We start from the raw sequence: 12500 nt of genomic DNA, 5'->3' as shown, positions 1-12500 counted from the left end.
AGGGGGTGAGTGGCGTCAGATCCTTGTTAACCCCCCCTCCCCCGTCCCCGTCCTCCTCCTCCTCCTTCTCCTGTCCCTCCTCGTCTTTTTCCTGCACTCTTCTCCTCCTCTTCCTCCTCCTCCTCCTCCTCCTCGTCCTTTTCCTGCACTCTTCTCTTCTCCTCCTCCTCTTCCTCCTCCTCCTCCTCGTCCTTTTCCTGCACTCTTCTCTTCTCCTCCTCCTCTTCCTCCTCCTCCTCCTCCTTGTCCTTTTCCTGCACTCCAGTCCTCCACACTCCCCTTTGTTTCTCCAAAGCTGAGCGGACGCCGGCGAGCCCCTACTTTTCATCGGCTGATTTATTTTGAGCCGAGCTCCTCGGGGCTGAGAATGTTTGGCCGCGCTAGCCGTCACTGGCCCCTGCGGTCGCGGGGAAATGAGATCCGTGTCCGCGCTCCACTCATCGCTCACGCCGGCGACAGGCCGTCACAGCAGGGGTGTGTGTGTGTGTGTGTGTGTGTGTGTGTGTGAGCTGCATGAGATGCGAGCACGGCCCGCAGGCGCGGCGCTGACCGCCACTGACCGCCGCAGCGCGAGCCAGACGCTGACCTTTAGCGGCGGCCGTGCTATCAGAGATGATGTCTGGTAATTAACGGCTCGAGACGATGGCGTCCACTCACCCCCCCCACACACACACACCTCCGTCCACCCCTCGTCCACTCCTGTCCACCCTCCTCCTTCATGGCCAGTCCAGAGGAGCTGCGGGGGTGATTGGAGGCGCTGGTCATTTTGGTGTGTTTGATCAGCATGTGGCGGTGATTTAGCTGCTGTGTGAGTGGGAATAGAGGGCTGTTTCCTCAGCAACAGCTCAAGCTATTGGGCAGTCACGGCCGGGCAGTAACCATCCTTCAACCGCATTGCTGGACACAGACACGCACACACACACACACACACACACACACACACACACACACACATACATACACACAGACCATGAGAGTAAGAGTGAGAAAGAGAGAGATAGAGAATGAGTGTTAGAAAAGAAGGAAAGAGAGAGAGTGTGAGAGAGAAAGAAGTAGAGAGAGAGAAAGATTGTTAGAGAGAAAGAAGGAGAGAGAAGACCCACAGCACTTGTTTTATGGACACAGACAATCACACACACACACACACACAAGAAGAAGTAGAGAGAGACAGAGAAAGAGCATTAGAGAAAGACAGAGAGAGTGAGAAAGAGCGTGAGAGAGAAAGAAGGAGAGAGAAGCCCCACAGCCCTTGTTTTCCAGTCGAGCGCCCCTCCCCCCCACACACAGAGCTCTGTTGGAGGCATGTTTGCAGGGTTTGGATGCCGTGCGGATGTGATCAATATTCTGCTCGTTCTATTTTCCTCTTCAGTGTGAGTGAGTGAAGTCTTTTTATTCCTCTCTATAGTATGTGCCAGCTTTTCTCCCCAAGCGTCAGACAGACGTGTGTACACACACACAGCTCCTAAACGGAGGCTGAAGTCTCACCACCGCTCCGCCTCAGTGGGCAGGACAGGAGTGTGTGTGTTTTGCAGGTGCTACGTACGTGGATGTCTCATTTGCTCACCTCCTCCCCCTCTTTCTCTCTGTCTCTGCCTCTCAACTCTCTCCCTCTCTCTCTCTCTCTATCTCTCTCTCTCTCTCTCTCTCTATCGCTCTCTCTCTCTCTCTCTCCCTCTCTGTTTCTATTGAGGTGCTCCCTCAGCGTGTGAGAGTGGAGGCGGTTGGGCGGAGGAGTGGGGAGTTTTTGCGGGCTGCTGCTGCTGCTGCCGTGCTAAACTCTGATGTTATTAGAGAGAAACTGTCAGCCTGTCAGAGGAACTCCAGTTCTCCTCCCAGCACAAATCTTTGCTGATATTCTGTGTGTGTGTGTGCGTGTGTGCCTATGTGCTTGTGTGTGTGCGTGTGTGTATGTGTGTAGTAATGTGTCCGTCGGATGTATAGACTCAGGTCGAGATGCAAAAGTAGAAGATAACTTCCTTTTTTATTAGGCTACCGGTAGGTTAGACATGAGACATACACAAACAAAAGAAAAACACTGATCAAACGAAAAACAAAACATGGGATAATGCCCACTAAAGCTAGGCCCTTTGCGTACCCATACTCTGACCGAGACAATGTGCCCTCTCACGGCAGAGGCCCATCTCCCGAATGAAGCGCCCAATACTCTTATATACTATTGGCGCGAACCAAACACAGCACAAATTCAATTAGCGCAACTACATATCCTCTAGGCTAGATACTATAGGAGCGCAACATATTACTTGACCACATTTCTGTGCAATTAGAACTACTTGGCTAAAGTTCCCCCGAAATAACAAATAAAACAAAACTACAGAAACACCCCTGTCTCTATGAGCGCTTCCCTTATGGGAGCGCGCCCCGTCCCTTTAAATCGGTCTCACCTCCGACATTCTTGTTGCACCCCCAGCACCCCGGAAGACAGGTAGCCATCAGGTAAGGTGAACACACAATACACAATACGCAATACCAAGACACAATACACAGACAAACATTGGCACAGTCGCAACGATTTCATAGATGTAAATTCTGCGCGCACGAAACCCGCCACCACTGCCCCGACATTATGCCTTGCATCAGCCGCTAATAGCCATGTTTAGTGCATGGCCTAACCAATATTCCTTCGCATCATCCAACGACCTAACACATAGTTATTCTTTAGGCTACTTTTCAACCTATGCATTTCAACATTTCTTTTCTTCATCTCCTGTATGAACTGTGTGTAATGTCTGTTCAAGCGCAAACTCGGTTCCCATTGTTCTTACTGGCGGGAATGCGCCCGCTTGCGTGACAGACGCGGTGCGCTCTGTCACAATGTGTATGTGTGTCTATGAGTTTGTGTATATATGTGTGTGTGAGTGTGTGTGTCTGTGTATGTATTTCTGTGTGTGTGTGTGTGTGTGTGTGTCTGTGAATGTATGTGTGTGTGCATCTGTAAGTGTATGTGTGTGTGTGTGTGTGTGTGTGTGTGTGTGTGTGGGAGGACTCATACCGGGCCCCTGCACTGTAATCCCACATTTTGCTTGAACCAATAAAAGTTAGTAGATTGAACACAATTCTCAGAATATCCCACATATTACACGCCAATTTTGATTTTGGATAATGGTTTTCATGGATTCGTACAATCAATTGGGATCTTTCAATTGTATCAACTTCCTGAGCAACAGGTGGCCCAGGAGAGACGATTTGATTGGATTCCGCCAAAATGTAACTTTTCCCCCTTTCAATCCCAAATTTCCCTCCCTCGCGGTGTTCTTCCAGAACAAAAGAAAGAGACGTTGAAGTAAGACGGTCACGGCTGAAGACAGAAAGACTGAAAGAAGATTGAAGAAAACCAAAGCCACAATTTCATAAAGCCAAGGTATTTCCCCCCCTTTGCTAGTGTGTAAACAGAAACATTAAGTTTGCCATTATACAGCCTCCGCTATAAGTACAATTTAGTAAATAAGGTAGCCCATTCACCATTGTACTTAGCTAGCTGCTAATTGCATAGGCCTACGTGTGGGAATGCTAACTTAACGTAATTAGCTGTAGCCTACATCCATCTAAAGTTCCGTCTTTCCGACGACATAGCCTACTTAATTATTATGCATGAACAACAATAAAGAAACATGAATTGGAAATGCAAGTATTGCACATTTAATTGTGAGAAGAGAGGGCAAATATTAAAACACTACCGGCTGAAGCATGGCAATTGTACCAGAAGCGAACCGTTCCCTTGTCCATACGATGGGTGTCTTTGCACGTTTAAGTCCTTTGGCACGCTTAGAACTCACATGTCCCGGCTTCATCTGGCAGGGCTGTCGCAGCAATCTGCCCCAGCTTACTCGGTGAAGTTACGTTGTCAGCTTTGCGATTTCCGTGAGTCTTGCCAAGAAACTGACTATTTCACCCATCTTCGTAGTAGACATCTTCGAGATAATCAAAAAGTTCAGTGTCCGTTCAAAGACTGTGCTTTTGAGAGCAGTGTATACTCCTCTTTCAATGCACACAAAAGTAAGCAGCATAGGGATCACAACTGGACGATGTTTAAATCAGAACTAATAGTTCGTGAACACGAAAGCACAGACAATGATATTTCCCAAGATCTTGTCATTCCTGTGGATACAGATAGCTTGGATGACGTCACTGAAGACACGTATGACCCAGATTCTGAAAATTTAGCAGAACAATTGGAACATAATTTGGCAGCTCTATTTTTAAAAATGCAAACACTACTACACATACCAGAGAAGTCTGTCCAGGAGGTCATTCAGCAACTCTGTCAGTTAGTTCAGTTGTCCCATCCACTTATATATAAGACAGTGAAAACCGTTCTGCAGAATTACTATCCTGATATTGATGAGTCAGTTGTAAAAGAATTGGTTGAGGCAGTGACAGACAGCAACATTATTACTACCTGCTGTGACAAAGACGGATGTCTCTCAACTAGTAAAAGACGAGCATCGTATGTGTTGCGTGAGTTTCCAGTGGTAATGCCTATTGAGTATGTAGTGAAGAAAGGTGGCAAATCAGTTGCCTATGTTCCTCTCCTGCAAATGCTTCAAAAATTGCTTGGTAGGCAGGACATTTTACAGAAGGCCATGTCAAAACCAGTTCATGTACCAGATGAGTACAACACTTGTAGAGATGGCAGGTGCTTCAGAGGAAATGACCTTCTGTGTCGTGATGAGTTTACAATTGCCCTGAGCCTGTACATAGATGATTTTGAGGTTGCTAACCCATTAGGGACATCAAGGGGAAAACATAAGATGTGTGCGATATACTGGACCATTGCAAACATACCAGCAAAATACAGATCGGCACTTAATTCAATTCAGCTGGCACTTCTGTGCAACACAACAACTGTTAAAGAGCATGGCTATGACGCAGTACTGTACCCACTCATTTGTGATTTAGTCTCTCTTGAGCAACAAGGTGTTTACATTGAGCACCTTGGTGCGTGTATCAAAGGAACTGTATTGTTTGTGTCTGCAGATAACCTGGGTGCACACTCTCTTGCAGGCTTTTTCGAGAGCTTCTCTGTAGAGAAGTGCTGCAGATTCTGTATGGCGTCCAGGACTGACACACAACTCCAACAGGTACGCTCTGGTGCATTTCCACTCAGAGACAAAGATACACATAACATGCAGGTACAAGAGTCTTTGAATGATCCAACAGTGTGGAAAAATACAGGTGTGAAAAGAGCATGTCCACTCACTGCAAAGCTGGAGTATTTCCATGTTATAGGTGGTTATCCGCCAGACCTTTTGCATGATGTGTTCGAGGGCATAGTTCCCATAGAAATGTCTCTTTGCATTGCAGACTTGGTGGCAAAGAAGTACTTCACTCTAGATGTACTTAATGCGGCTATCAGATCTTTTCCATACTCGTTCACAGACAAAACTGATAGGCCACAACCAATTGGTAAAGGCTTCTCCACCAAGGAAACAATAGGAGGGAATGGCCATGAGAATTGGTGCCTAATTCGACTCCTTCCTCTTCTCATTGGCCATTACATTCCTGAGGGCGACAACACCTGGGAAATACTCATGCTGCTTAAGGACATTGTTGCACTGGTTGTTGCTCAAAGACATACGACAGAGTCATTGTACGTTCTTGAATTGAAAATAGCTGAGCACAGAGAACTTCTGCAGAGTACATTCACAACATTTAGGCTACGTCCCAAACACCACTTCTTAGAGCATTACCCTCAGCTTATTAAGCTGTACGGTCCACTTTGTGAAGTGTGGACAATGCGTTTTGAAGGCAAACACAAGTTCTTCAAAAAAGTTATTCGGGATGCTCAGAACTTTAAGAATGTACCAATGACTCTTGCCGTGAGACACCAGAGAGCTGTCAGCTACCAGTTAGACTGCAGTTCCTTTTACAGGCCACAGGTGGAGATGGCTAAGGTTACATCTGTACTGGTTGCCTCTTTACCAGAGAACGTTCAGAGTGTGCTTGGTGAAAAACTCCCCAATACATCTGCAGTTCTTGTTGCATCCTCTGTCTGTATTGATGGAGTTGACTACAAAGCAGACATGGTACTTTCAGCAGGATCATGCTCCTGTCTTCCTGAATTTAAGCTAATCACTCATGTTATTGCTGTGAACACAGAAATAATGTTTGTATGCAAAATCATGACTGCATGGTACACAGAGCACCTTCGGTCATATGAGCTTTGCAGTGCAGATGTTCCGTCTTTTTCTTTGCTTCAGCTTACAGAGCTGAATGATCATTTCCCTCTTTCATCTTACAATGTACAGGGTAAAAGATTGGTGACACCGAGACATTTTATTCATTGCTGAATGCTCTTTTTATTTTCACAGATGGCCTCCCACACAATGACACTGCGAGTTATCCTCTGCGATGGAGACATCAGGAAAGTCACACTGGCACACAGGCCCCGTTCAGTGGACGATTTGATCACCTGTTTGAAAAACACACTCGTACTTCAATACAATTTCACTTTACAGTTTAGAGACCCAGAATTTGATAACGAACTTTGCAACGTCACCGATGTGTCTGAACTCCCAGAAAAACCAACTGTGAAGATAATCCCTGTGCTTGAACTGGTTGAGATTGCAAGCGAAAATTTGAATGATAGTCTAAGTACAGCCGATACTGTGCTGCTGCAGTCCACGTCATCACAGCAAATGAGAATGCCGTGGCCTGATGAGTTTTCCCTCCCCAAGTTCTCTGTAGATGTGGAGTTTAGACTTCGACAAGGGAATTTAAGCTACCTCAAGGATGGAACATACTTGACCGTTTCAAAAGAGTTGAAACATGACATTCTCCACAAGATAGCTGAAACCCTGTATGCGAGGTTCAAAGCATACCCCCAAAAAAAGGACCTTAGAGCAGTAGCCAAGGCTTTAATTGCAGCTCATCCTTGTCTTCGAGAAACTGCATCGCCAACGGGTTATGATGGATGGACACAGAGCCTAGCGGATAAGATGGGTAACTATAGGACAAAAATGAGGGCCCTGGGACACGCAGATGTCAAGGTGAATTCTGGGAAACGTGGAAGACACACTGTTGGTGGGGAGCCACCAAACAAGAGCATCAAGAAACCGAAGAAAGGGGAAGTAAATTTCCTACCCAATCTTCCAGATGGTCATGATGTCACAAGCCTTGAAGATGCCCGACAACTACTGGTGGATGAAATGAAAAAGAAAAACCCAGATGCAGTCTTCGTCAATCAGCAGATGGACTTCACGTTGTCTCTTAGAAGAAAGGAGGTGGTGATGGACAAGCCTCCTGTGAGCCAGATGATGGAGCGTTGGCCAGCACTCTTCGTTGAAAATCAGGTAAGGTTAAATATTTTACTTGTCTTTATTAATGTCTGTAAAAGTGTAATATAATGCAGCCATGCCCCTCCTGCATCACCTCAATTTCTTGTAATATTTCCTGTAATAGTGTCAAGTGGAAGTACATACATTATTGTTTACAGTGTCTTGATAAAAATGATTTTTCCTGTCTCTGTTTCAGGTCTACCAGGAATTCAGCAGAGTTGTAGGGAAAAACTTGAAGCAGGAGTTCTATGAGAGTCTGGATCGTCTTTGCCCTAAACTTATAGAAATCATCAGGTCAAAGAGAGGTCTAAAGGGACAACTTCTGGATGGTCTGTTGCGCCAGACAAAGGTTTGTAAACTGAAGTGAGATCATTGGTTTTGCTGTATTGTTGTCATGAATGATAGCCATGTTGATTAACTAATGTTTCTGTGTTGTCTCTGCTTTCATTTCACTGCAACCCAGACATCGGACACTGCTGACATCCGATGCCTTGTCCTGAGAGGGCTTCCGATTCTCTTTGATGACGACTCTGCGAATTTCTTCAAGACTTGCTTTGTAAGTATCACTGAAGTGTAATTCATCAGTTGTTCATCAGTTGTTAGTTATATAACTATGGCCAATAATGCTATGACAAGTGAGCGGGCTTGTAACCCCCATGCCCCATGATGCCTTGAGCATGGCGTCTAACTAATTTGGACATTTTTGTTTGTCTAGTTTGAGTTCAAAGCATCATGGTGGCATGGGGGTTACAAGCCCGCTCACTTTTACATCATAATTTGGACATTTTTGTATGTCTAGTTTGAGTATGCACATTGCACAATGTCCAATTATGATGTAATTTGTACATTTGTTCAGTTTTAAAAGTAATAACAACGTTGTATTTCTAAATACAATAATGTGTTTGTTTGTGTTTCTGTTGTGTTATTATGTTTAGGTCACTGATGATGAGGACATATACAGACACATCGGGATTGGAATCATTTGTTTCACTGAAGAAGATGTTGTGCCACATCCTCTGTCTCCTTCCTCTGCCGGGATCGTCCTGGAGGGGACTCTTGTCATGGACAATTTGGACATTTGTAATGCCATGTGTCTCTTGTTTGGCCTAACCTACGCGCTTCACTTGAACTACCCCAAATGCATGACAAACACATTCAGGTTTATTCAACAGGTCCTACTGAGCATTGACAAGACAGAACTAAAAGGGAAAGTATTAACACTGACCAATCAGTTGTGAGAGGTGCGGTGAGGTGTGGTGTGGTGTGGTGTGGTGAGGTGAGGTGAGTTTGTGTGTGTCAGCGAGGTGAGTGTATGTTTGTTTGTGTGAGTGTGAATGAGTGTGTGTGTGTGTGTGTTTGTGAGTGAGGTGAGTGTATGTTTGTTTGTGTAAGTGTGAATGAGTGTGTGAGGGTGAGGTGAGGTGAGTTTGTGTGTGTCAGCGAGGTGAGTGTATGTTTGTTTGTGTGAGTGTGAATGAGTGTGTGTGTGTGTTTGTTTGTGTAAGTGTGAATGAGTGTGTGAGGTGAGGTAAGGTGAGTTTGTGTGTGTCAGTGAGGTGAGTGTATGTTTGTTTGTGTGAGTGTGTGTGTGTGAGTGAGGTGAGTGTATGTTTGTGTGAGTGTGAATGAGTGTGTGTGTGTGTGAGTGAGGTGAGTGTATGTTTGTGTAAGTGTGAATGAGTGTGTGGGTGAGGTAAGGTGAGTTTGTGTGTCAGTGAGGTGAGTGTATGTTTGCGTGAGTGTGTGAGTGAGTGTATGTTTGTGTGTGTGTGTGAGGGAGGTGAGGTGAGGTGAGTGTATGTTTGCGTGAGTGTGTGAGTGAGTGTATGTTTGTGTGAGTGTGTGAGGGAGGTGAGGTGAGTTTGTGTGAGTGAGGTCAGTGTATGTTTGTTTGCTTGAGTGTGAATGAGTGTGTGTGTGTGTGTGTGAGGGAGACTGGTAGAGGGCAATTTAATTGTGTGCATAGGTGTTTGCAGGGTGATGGGTGTTAATGTTTAAAATACGTTACCTCAATGTGTGTGCACCTCTCCAGTGTGAGTGTGAGCGTGTGTGTGTGTGTGTGTGTGTGCGTGCGTGAGCTTGTGTGAGGGAGATGGGCATCTGAATTGTGTTCATAGGTGTTTGCAAATTTTTGGATGTTAATGTTTGAAATGCATCACCTCAATGCTTTTGCACCTCTTCGGGGTTTGCGTGTGCACCTTTTCAGTGTGAGTGTAAATGAGTGTGAGTGTGTCCGTGCATGAGCGTGTGTGTGTGTGAGGGAGATGGGCATTTGAATTGTGTACATAGGTGTTTGCAGGGTGGTGGATGTTAAATGTTTAAAATATCTCAGTGTGTATGCACCTCTTCAGAGTTTGTGTGTGCATGCACCTTTTCAACGTTAAGAGTGGCACTTTCAATTTTGCATTTTGATTTTTGTTGGAAGCTTTCTGGATATGTGTGGGGTCTTTTTTTCCCACCAGCTGACTTGACAATGTGTTGTTTGTGATTGCTCAGATGTATTTTGTATTGTTCAGAATTTAATAAAACTCAAGTGTTTTGAATAAAACCATTTCTTTCACTTTCATAACTTAAGCAGCTTAAAACACATTTAACTATACAAAATGTCTATGAACTTAATTGAATTAACAAGACATTTTATGCTCACTTAACTAAAAGTTCAAGTTAAAATAGTAAGTATTTATAAGTTACATAAACATACATTGAACTTACTCTTTCATCGCAAGTTTACGTTGTTTTAATATGCAAAACTAGTTTATTGTACTAAAATTCACGAAGCATTGCTATTGGCTCATATCGTACACTTGATGTAAATTTGTTCGTTTATTGAACGAACCATAACATAAAATATTTAGGGCAACGTGTTACCTCGAAATTTTTACGTTTATTGAACATATCAAGGTTTACAGTGTGCTGCTGTTCATGGTATGAAGCAGCCATGGAACCAATCAATGGGCTCCCCACTCTGGGGATCAGCGGGAGGCGGGAGATGTCGATAAACATGCTGCATTGTGCATTGTTCTAGCTGTTGTTTCTGCTACTTTTGGCTCCACAATACTGATGCGGGATTTATCCTTTGTTGTGTTCTGACCTTCTGTGAAGGTCACTTTAGTTTCACCCTCAATCCTTTTCTTTTTAGTCTCTAGCTCCTCTTCTCCTCCTCTCCCCCTCTCTTCTCCTCTCCTCCTCCTCTCCTAGACCCCATTTGAGTCACATAATAACTCCACATACATTCGACGAAGCAAATGGAACAAAATACTCCTCTATAATAAAACATTATATTTGATCATAGAATCTAATAGCGAAAGATTACTTTTGATTATGGTGCCATTAGGAGTGACACCGACTCAGACCAGCTCATCACGCTGCTAATAACTCCCCTCAGCTCCCTCAGTGCCATTCAGAGTGACAAGACATGATGGGCTGTGACTGCCCCAGCTTTATGGGTTGACATTTGTGAAGCCCAGCATCTCACACACACACACACACACACACACACACACACACACACACACACACACACAAACACACACACACACAGACGAGGGCTGAACAGGGGCCTGCAAGTGTCAGGGCCACACACTGAATAGCCAATTAGCATGAGAAAGGCCAGCCTTGGCCTTGGGAAGGGCGGGAGGGTGGGAGGGAGGGAGGGAGGGAGAGAGGGTTCAGGGGGGTGGAGGGGGCTCTTTTACCCCAGAGAGAGGGCCCTCTCGTCAGGCCAGGGTGCTCCGAGGCACAATGGACCACTGCCCGTAACCCAGCTGCTGTGTGGGAATGGAGTTTACTGGAGCCAGAGTGAGACGGAGAGGCAACTAATCTCTATTAAAGAGTCATGAGAGAGAGAGAGAGAGATAGAGAGAGTGAGATAGACCACCTACGCTTTGATCAGGTGAAGGCCTCCCTCCATCCAGCTGTATTGTGCAGGCTGTAATGTGCGCTCTGAGGCCTATTAAGGGGCTAAGGCTAAGTGGTGAGCTGCAGTCTCTCCATTGATTAGCCTCCACTGTCTCTTCCCCGTTTCCCCCACTAACTAACTCACTAACAGAGGCGATTGCTCCAGGAGTACCGGGGAAGCTCAGCCTCCTCTAAAATATCATGGAAAAATTGCATCAAATAATGCCTTTTACATTAGCCAGCCCACTGTTCCAACTAGAACATGCTGTTCAACTTCATTGCAGCAACCGCCACTGCTCACTAACTAACTCACTAACTCACTCACTCACTCACTCACTCACTCACTCACTCACTCACTCACTCACTCACTCACTCTCTCACTAACTAACTTGCTAACTAACTCACTAATTACTTAGCTTGCTAATGAACTCGCTAACTAACTCGCTAATTAACTCACTGAGGAAGGAAAGACTCCTCAGCTCTGTGGGTCCCATGCGGGGGGAGGTGAGGAGCGGAGAGGAGACAATGAGCACCTCCTCTGAGCAGGAAGAGTCCGGAGCGTGCCCTGTAATCTGCCCACAGAAAAGCCCCCGATCTCCTGCATGTGCGCTGGAGCTACTCATTAAGCCCTCTAATTGGCTGTTGTCAAGGGAGCACTTTGTCCCGGCGCTGTATAGGCTAGCTGCAGTAAAGTAAAGAGCGCTGTTTTGTGACCTAGCGGTTTGTTCCCATGCCGTGGAGAGAGGAGCGACTTCATTAATCAGCACACCGGGCCCCCCCGCGGTTCATTCAGTCAGGAGCCAGACTCTAGCCTGTTAACCCCCCCCCCCCACACACACACACACACACATGTGCCTCTGATCTGGAGTCAGATGCCTGATAGCCCCATGTGAGGATTACCTGGAAGAGGAGAACTGTGTGTAATTTAGTGAGCATTGTTTGATTCGTTTGGCTGTGTGGCCTCGGTAGCCTGCTGTTAGCTTTTCCTATTTAAGTTGATCATTTCCAGCTCATTTGTTGAATATCTAATTGAAAGAAAGTGGTTATGATTGTGTTAAATGAAATGAAAGTAGTGCAGGACCTCGTCGTTTTGAAGACCAGACAGAGGAGTCTTGTTGTGTTTCTTCTTCTCTGTTTGAAGTGCCTGGAGACGTAAACAAAGAGGCGCGTGTGTCTGCTGGTTTGTTTAGATGATTGAGGTGCAGCTGGGTTCTGTCAGGCTGAGCTAATATATCAAGCGCCGGGGACAGGTGAGCAGCGCAGGCAAAATGGAGGTGCCTCATTCATCATCTCCTCAAAGCAGGGAGA

At 45.6% G+C, this 12500-nt stretch overlaps 3 protein-coding genes across 3 annotated transcripts in view; 2 read left to right on the top strand and 1 right to left on the bottom strand.

Moving 5' to 3' along the window:
* The window catches only part of LOC134094196 (peroxisomal sarcosine oxidase-like), a 284404-nt gene that overhangs the window by 79350 nt on the left and 192554 nt on the right, over positions 1 to 12500 (bottom strand). The gene's annotated exons all lie outside the window — the stretch shown is intronic.
* Positions 1 to 12500, top strand: part of rhbdl3 (rhomboid, veinlet-like 3 (Drosophila)) — a 51653-nt gene that overhangs the window by 15800 nt on the left and 23353 nt on the right. The gene's annotated exons all lie outside the window — the stretch shown is intronic.
* On the top strand, positions 3050 to 8790 carry LOC134094137 (uncharacterized). The gene is made up of 6 exons (XM_062547538.1): positions 3050 to 3379; positions 5023 to 5099; positions 6330 to 7310; positions 7492 to 7644; positions 7759 to 7851; positions 8231 to 8790. Exons 2-6 carry the CDS (start codon positions 5067 to 5069, stop codon positions 8531 to 8533), a joined length of 1563 nt encoding a protein of 520 aa, XP_062403522.1. The 5' UTR covers positions 3050 to 3379; positions 5023 to 5066; the 3' UTR covers positions 8534 to 8790.

The sequence above is a fragment of the Sardina pilchardus genome, chromosome 1 (assembly GCF_963854185.1).
Source record: "Sardina pilchardus chromosome 1, fSarPil1.1, whole genome shotgun sequence".
Classification (NCBI taxonomy): domain Eukaryota; kingdom Metazoa; phylum Chordata; class Actinopteri; order Clupeiformes; family Clupeidae; genus Sardina; species Sardina pilchardus.
Note: the sequence above shows the minus strand (reverse complement) of the source record. Positions and strands in the feature narration are given on the sequence as shown.

Excerpts from the sequence above, each read along its gene's own strand:
- LOC134094137 (XM_062547538.1), top strand. The coding sequence starts at position 5,067 with ATGGCGTCCAGGACTGACACACAACTCCAACAG. Across the intron at positions 5,100-6,329 it reads CTGACACACAACTCCAACAG|ATGGCCTCCCACACAATGAC; the intron begins GTACGCTCTGGT and ends TTATTTTCACAG. Across the intron at positions 7,852-8,230 it reads ATTTCTTCAAGACTTGCTTT|GTCACTGATGATGAGGACAT; the intron begins GTAAGTATCACT and ends TATTATGTTTAG.